The 7,231-nt window shown below is 39.9% G+C and overlaps 1 protein-coding gene across 5 annotated transcripts in view; it reads left to right on the top strand.

Moving 5' to 3' along the window:
* Nucleotides 1–6,829, top strand: part of ANKMY2 (ankyrin repeat and MYND domain containing 2) — a 118,779-nt gene extending 111,950 nt beyond the window's left edge. For 2 of the 5 annotated variants that reach the window (XM_033930965.1, XM_033930960.1), the window contains exon 10: nucleotides 5,431–6,829. In XM_033930965.1, the coding sequence (XP_033786856.1) occupies nucleotides 5,431–5,633 (203 nt within the window). In that variant the 3' untranslated portion in view covers nucleotides 5,634–6,829. Of the gene's footprint in view, nucleotides 1–4,897; nucleotides 4,981–5,430 lie in introns of all 5 variants that reach the window. The other 3 variants (XM_033930963.1, XM_033930964.1, XM_033930961.1) reach the window with 3 other exon arrangements.
* The last annotated feature ends 402 nt before the right edge of the window (nucleotides 6,830–7,231 follow it).

Genomic DNA, 7,231 nt, shown 5'->3' on the forward strand with positions numbered 1-7,231 from the left:
AAATCTGCAATAGAGTAGATATACCAGATGGTGTGAATAACATGAAGAAAGACCTGGCGAAGCTTGAAGAATTGTTTGAAATTTGGCAGCTAAAATTTAATGCTAAGAAATGCAAGGTTATGCATTTGGGCTGCAAAAACCCAAAAGAATGGTACAGTTAAGGGGGTGAAGAACTTATGTGCATGATAGAAGAGCGGGACTTGGGTGTGATTGTATGTGATGATCTTAAGGTGGCCAAACAGGTTGAAAAGGTGACGGCGAAAGCTAGAAGGATGCTAGGTTGCATAGGGAGAGGTATGGCCAGTAGGAAAAAGGAGGTATTGATGCCCCTGTATAAGATTTTGGCAAGACATCATTTAGAATATTATGTACAATTCTGGAGGTCGCACCTTCAAAATATATATAAAGGATGGAGTCGATCCTGAGGAAGGCTACTAAAATGGTGTGTGGTCTTCATCATAAGGCATATGGGGACAGGTTTAAATATCTCAATCTGTATACTTTAGAGCAGTGGTCTCAAACTCAAACCCTTTGCGGGGCCACATTTTGGATTTGTAGGTACTTGGAGGGCCGCAGAAAAAATAGTTAATGTCTTATTAAAGAAATGACAATTTTGCATGAGGTAAAACTCTTTATAGTTTATAAAACTTTCCTTTAACAGTTAAAAGGAAAGATATATAAACTATAAAGAGTTTTACCTCATGGAAAATTGTCATTTCTTTAATAAGACATTAACTTTTTTCTGCGGCCCTCCAAGTACTCTATTTTTTTCTGCAGCACCCACATTTAAAGTTCAATATCTCTTCTTTCTCAAAACTGGCACATTTCAATCACTAAATTGAAAATAAAATCATTTTCCTACCTTTGTTTGGTAATTTCATCAGTAATTTATTCTTCTGACTGTGCATCCAATACTTCTTCCCTTCTTTCAGCCTCCTGTATGCTTCCTTTCCTCCAGACCTCATTCCCTCCCCCAACTTTTTCTTTCTTTCTCTATGTCTGTCTTTCTCTGATTCCGTGCCCCATTTTTTGCTTTTTTTTCTGGCTCCCTGTCCCCACCCCACCTTCCTTCTTTCTTTCTTTCTTCCTTCATGCCCTCCCCCATGCCACCGCCGCCGCGGAATAGGCTGCTGCCGCTATCGAGAACAGGCCGAGATCTCCCTGCTTCTTTTCTGCACGGGGCTAACTCTCGCTGCCTGACGTCAATTCTAAAGTCGGAAAGGACGTTCCGGGCAGCCAGGCAGCGATTGGCTAGCCAGAACATCCTCTCGACGTCAGAATTTTTCTATTTTTGTAAACATGTACGAGTGGTTATCTTTATGAAGTGGAGTTTTTTTGCCAGATGAAGCAGAACTGAGGCATTTTCTCCACTTCTTTTCTTTTTCTTGTTTTTTTCTTTTGGTGTGTGAATGATTGATGTGTTTGATTGAGGCCTAGTAGTGTTTGTCTGGTTCCATATAGGGTTTTGACTTGAGTGATATATTGACAGAATTTGTCCCCATTCCCACAGATAACCACGAGAAACTATCCCATGTTATTATTTAGTGTCCGTCTCAACTTCAGTCCTTCTACACCAGCATTCTTCAATGCAAGGCTTGAGGGTCAGTGGCTGTGCCCATTCATATTCTTGATTCTTCTGTCTCTTCATAAAGAATAACACGGGGATGGTTTCCTGCAATTAACTCCCCCAGACCTGATCCATCCTGGCAGATTGCTGCATTTGAATTCAAGTTTGGTTTTTAACCAATCTAACATTTAAGTTCTCTTAAAACTTCCCAGAAAGTAACAAAGAGGTATCCAGACTTTGATGGATTCGCATAGAGATTCCAAGTTTACAATGCATGGTGATCCTCTCTCTAGGCCCTCTAAAGCAACAAAACCAGTATGTGATGTTAAACCTAACCTTTGAACTTCCATGCCCAGAGGTGAAGAAGCAGCAGTGGGAGCACCCTCAATTCCAGAACTCAACTGCATCATTTCAGGCTTCACTAAAACTGATTGCTCTACAACAGCTGAAGTATTTATGGATCACAGCAGGGCTGTTCTTTGGTTGGGGCTCAATGACACCTCACCACTTTGATCCACTATAGCAGATCCAGAGAATGTAGCAGATCACTGCTTGATAAAAGCAATACCAATGACCTGGCAGAGTGTTGTGTACAGAATTTGAGGGACTTTCTCCATTCTTTGACATCCTCTTAAAACACATAGAGCCAGGATGTCACAGTGTTCTTGGAGCTCCTTTCTCATCTTAGTCCTAGATGCTTTCTTGGCTCCTAATTGGTAATTTCTGCTTGTCTGCAGAAAAATCAAATTTGTTTACATGTGACAGTTCTCTGAAGATAGCATAATCATCATTTACAGGCTTCAGTCACCTTCGCTTCTAGATTTGAGCTCAGCTTTAGAACTGAAAGCTGCAGGGATGCAGGAACAAAGAACGGTACTACACATGACCAAATGTTTGTATGTCTTCCCAAAACTCTTTTAGGAAGTGTTTGTACAATCAGCAAAGACTGACAATGATATTGACCATATGCACATCAACCAGAAGCTAATTTGCTTATCTTCAAGGAATATGTTACAGGTAAACAAGTTGGCATAAAAAAGCAGTCTTGCTCAGAGCAAGCTGCTCATCTGGCTAGAGGTTCCTTACAGATATAGAGCTACCCTGATTTACATAAAAACATATTTGTCTTTCTGTAAAAACAGGTGAAAAATCCCATGGCTTAAACTGTGAGAATTTTTAGATGGGTCTTTAAGCTTTTAAATAGTTTCATGATTACATTGCCTTGTACATGAGACATGTAAAGTTTTAAGCACTACTGTTCTGATAAATGCTTTATAGCTAAATAAAGATTATTACTATAGCTATGAGTGACAGAATGGAGCTGTGAAATCTAGTTGCTGTTACAAAGTACCGGGCCCAGACCGAATCCACCCAAGAATAATAAAAGAGCTCAGAGACAAAACAGCAGAGTTACTGCAGCAGATTTGTAACCTATCCTTGAAAACAGGGGTAATCCTCGATGACTGGAGGATAGCGAGTGTTACATCTATCTTCAAAAAAGGATCGAGAAGCGACCTGGGGAACTACAGACCGGTGAGCTTGACCTCAGTTCCGGGGAAGATGGCCGAATCATTGATCAAGGACAGTATCAATGAGCATATAGAAAAAAACAAATTGATGAGAACAAGCCAGCATGGTTTTTCTAAAGGAAGATCATGCCAAATGAACCTACTGCACTTCTTTGAGGGGATAAGTGAACAATTGGACAAAGATAGAAACATAGAAATAGACGGCAGATAAGGGCCACGGCCCATCAAGTCTGCCCACTCTAATGACCCTCCCTATTTATCTTTGCGGATAGATCCCACATGTCTATCCCATCTGGCCTTAAAATCTGGCATGCTGCTGGCCTCAATAACCTGGAGTGGAAGACTATTCCAGCGATCAACTACCCTTTCAGTGAAGAAGAACTTCCTAGTGTCACCGTGCAGTTTCCCGCCCCTGATTTTCCACGGATGCCCCCTTGTTGTGCGGGACCCTTGAAAAAAAAGATATCTTCCTCCACCTCGATGCGGCCCGTGAGATACTTGAATGTCTCGATCATATTTCCCCTCTCTATGACCCCATAGACATCGTATATCTGAATTTCCAAAAAGCCTTCGACAAGGTACCCCATGAGCACCTAGTAAGGAAACTGTGGAGCCACGGGGTGGAAGGGGACGTGCACAGATGGATCAAAAATTGGCTGGTGGACAGGAAACAGAGAGTAGGAGTAAAGGGACACTATGACTGGAAAGGGGTCACGAGTGGTGTCACACAGGGGTCACTGGGGTACTGGGACCGCTGCTGTTCAATATATTCATTAATGACCTGGAAACAGGGACGAAGTGCGAAGTTATAAAATTCGCGGACGACACAAAACTCTCCAGTAGGTTTAAAACTGTTGAGGAATGTAAAGAACTACAAAGAGACCTGAACAAACTGAGTGAGTGGGCAAAAAAATGGCAGATGAGCTTCAATGTAGAGAAATGTTAAGTCTTGCACATAGGGAAAGGGAACCCGATATACGATGGGAGGGATGGTACTGGGGGAAGGCAACCTAGAAAAGGACTTGGGGGTATTGGTGGATATAACAATGAAGCCGGCGGTACAATGTGCAGCGGCCTCAAAGAAGGCGAACAGAATGTTGGGCATTATCAAAAAAGGTATCATGACCAGAACGAAAGAAGTTACCCTGCCACTGTATCGGGCGATGGTGTGCCCGCATCTGGAGTACTGCGTCCAATACTGGTCGCCGTACCTTAAGAAGGATATGATGATACTCGAGAGGGTCCAGAGGAGATCAACAAGAATGATAAAAGGCATGGAAAACCTTTCATATGCTGAAAGGCTAGAGAAGCTGGGGCTCTTTTCCCTGGAAAAGCAGAGACTTAGAGGGGACATGATAGAGACTTATAAGATCATGAAAGGCATAGAGAAGGTGGAGAGGGAGATTCTTCAGACTAGCGGGGACAACAAAAACAAGAGGGCATTCAGAAAAATTGAAAGGAGACAAATTCAGAACAAATGCTAGGAAGTTCTTCTTCACTCAGAGGGTGGTAGACACCTGGAATGCGCTTCCAGAAAAGGTGATACAACAGAGTACGATATTGGGTTTCAAAAAGTGATTGGATGATTTCCTGAAGGAGAAGGGGATTGAAGGGTATAGATAGAGGGTTACTATACAGGATATTAAATGATTAAGGAATAAAAGATTTAGGTAAAGGATCACTTACAGGTCATGGACTTGGGGGGGCCGCCGCAGGAGCAGACTGATGGACACAATGGACCCCTGGTCTGACCTGGCAGAGGCAATGCTTATGTTCTTATGTTACCTGTTTTTTTGTACAGGGAGTTTTATCCTACTCAGTGCAGTTTTCAAGATGAATGAGGGAAATATTTCAAATGCTACAAGTCTGTATGTACTTTTATTGGTAAGTTTGTATTTTTTCCAAACTTCAGTTTGAAAATTGCCATTGGTACAAAGTATGTGTGGACATTTGTGTCTGCGTCTTGCTGGGAATAATTTCTGTTAGTACCACTAAAAGTATTCTATATATATTGTGAAACAGTGTGCAGACTTGTCCACAATAAGCATAGGCAGTTTTCAGATGTACACAATTAAAACACTTGTTCTGTCTATGGATAGTGTGTTGAGCATTTCCTTCAACATCTCTTCCAAAAGTGGACTTGATGCACATGATTTTAGGCATAATTTAATTTTCATCAGTTTTTCCAGTTACTTCTTATCTTCCAGTATCTTTCTAGCCATACTTAATGTTCATTAAAAAATATGAAAAAGGAGGTATAAGCACAGAATCGTATAAGTATCTGTATTGTAGAATAGTAATGGTTCTTATTGTGTTTGTTTCTCTTATTTTAAGTAGAAGCAGAAGAATTTAATTCAGCAGTTGGACCATCCAGCCGTCAGATAGGCTCTATGGAAGAATCAGCATGTATTGATCCCAGCACTAGCAGAGCAGAGGAAAATAAAACTGCAGAGGCATCGGTATCGTCTCCAGAGAGCGCATATGAAGATGACAGCAGTAGAACTTCAACTAATATTCCAAAGGAATCGGAAGAGTGAGGAGGGTGGTAGTAAGTGGTTGCTGCCATCTTAAACCCCAAAAATGCAGTGGAGTTTGTTGTTCTTCTCTGAAAGAAGAAACAAGCCATCCTCTATTTCTTGACAACTTTGCAGTGTTCCACTTTGTCAGAAGAAGCTGTTCAACACCTGGCCAAATGCTCCTTAGAGATATGTGTCCGTCCTAAGTATATTTAAACATATGAATGCCCACCTGTGGAAATGGTTATTAGTGGAGTAGAAATCTCCATGAAGAAATAAGTTGCATTTCTGTGTCAAAATTGGGCTTTATCATTTTAGTTGAAGTGATTTATGGAAAGGTAATACTGAGGCAGGAGTGAGAAATCGCTGAAAGACTAACCCATCAACTATCAGATCTACAATTTAGCACTTATTCCATTACAAAATAAAGCTTAAAGCCAGCCCACATCCTTTCCCTATTTATTGTAACCTAGCAGAAATAACCGGGCATTAATATGTGTGCATTATTTTGAAAAGGGTAAAACATTTCTCTGACACATTTCCAGGAAAGAGAGAGAATCATGCTGTGTTGAAGGCCTATAATATTTATTACATTTTTTTATGACAATCGGGAGAATTAAGTGGTACTAATTGATTTAGCATGTGCTAATGATTAGCATGTGCCAAATAGTAAGATGTCCATAGGAATATAGTAGGCATCTTGGCATTTAGCACATGTTGGTGTGTGCTAGATTGGTGAGTACCCTTTGATGAATTCCCTCAAAATATTTGTATTTCTATATGAAAAATACAAGCAATAGCTATGTTTAGTATACTGTACATTCTTTATTTTGGTTGTGATCATCTAATTTGTTTCCCAGTGGTATGATTCACATAAAATAGATGGCTGCTGCAAGGGTATAATCCTTTGGCACATCCTCTGTGGAATATATATAGTTAATTGAATTGTACATATCACAACTCAATTTCCACATTTTATATGGCAATTAAAGGAGAACTACCATCTTATCATTATAAAGCATAAAAAGCTGAGGGAATCATAAATACTTAAATATATGTGATTCAGTTAATATGAAGTTGATATTGTTTCATTGCATCCCTTCACTATAAAACTAGTGTCTCAGCAGTGTTTTTTTTTCATTTTTGCTCTTGTTTCTTTCAGCTGTAATTATTTTGTAGTCCTGCACAATATGAATAAAGTACAGTATTGGCACTGATGTTTTTGGTTTTTTAAAAATCTGACAACTATAGCCAACAGAATGGTTGTAATTTAGTTCTTTCCGTTTTTTAGGGGAAAAAATAATTTGGCTTGCATTATTGTTCTTTACAACAGTGCTTCTCAGCCCTCTCCTACAGGCACATCTTAGCCAATCAGGTTTTCAGGTTAGGATTACCATACTGAATATGCACAAGACTAATTTGTATATCATAAATAGGCATATAACAGAGATCAAATGCTGTATTCACTGTGGGTAATCCTGAAAAACTTCAACTGTCTGGTTGTGCTCCAGGAGAGGATTGAGAAAGTTCAGGTTTCAGAAGAGTAAAACTTTGAGCACTTTGTGGTAAAATATAAAATCAAGGAGAAAATAAGTAGAAAAATCCAAAGATAGAAAATG

The sequence above is a fragment of the Geotrypetes seraphini genome, chromosome 2, assembly GCF_902459505.1.
Source record: "Geotrypetes seraphini chromosome 2, aGeoSer1.1, whole genome shotgun sequence".
Taxonomy (NCBI): Eukaryota; Metazoa; Chordata; class Amphibia; order Gymnophiona; family Dermophiidae; genus Geotrypetes; species Geotrypetes seraphini.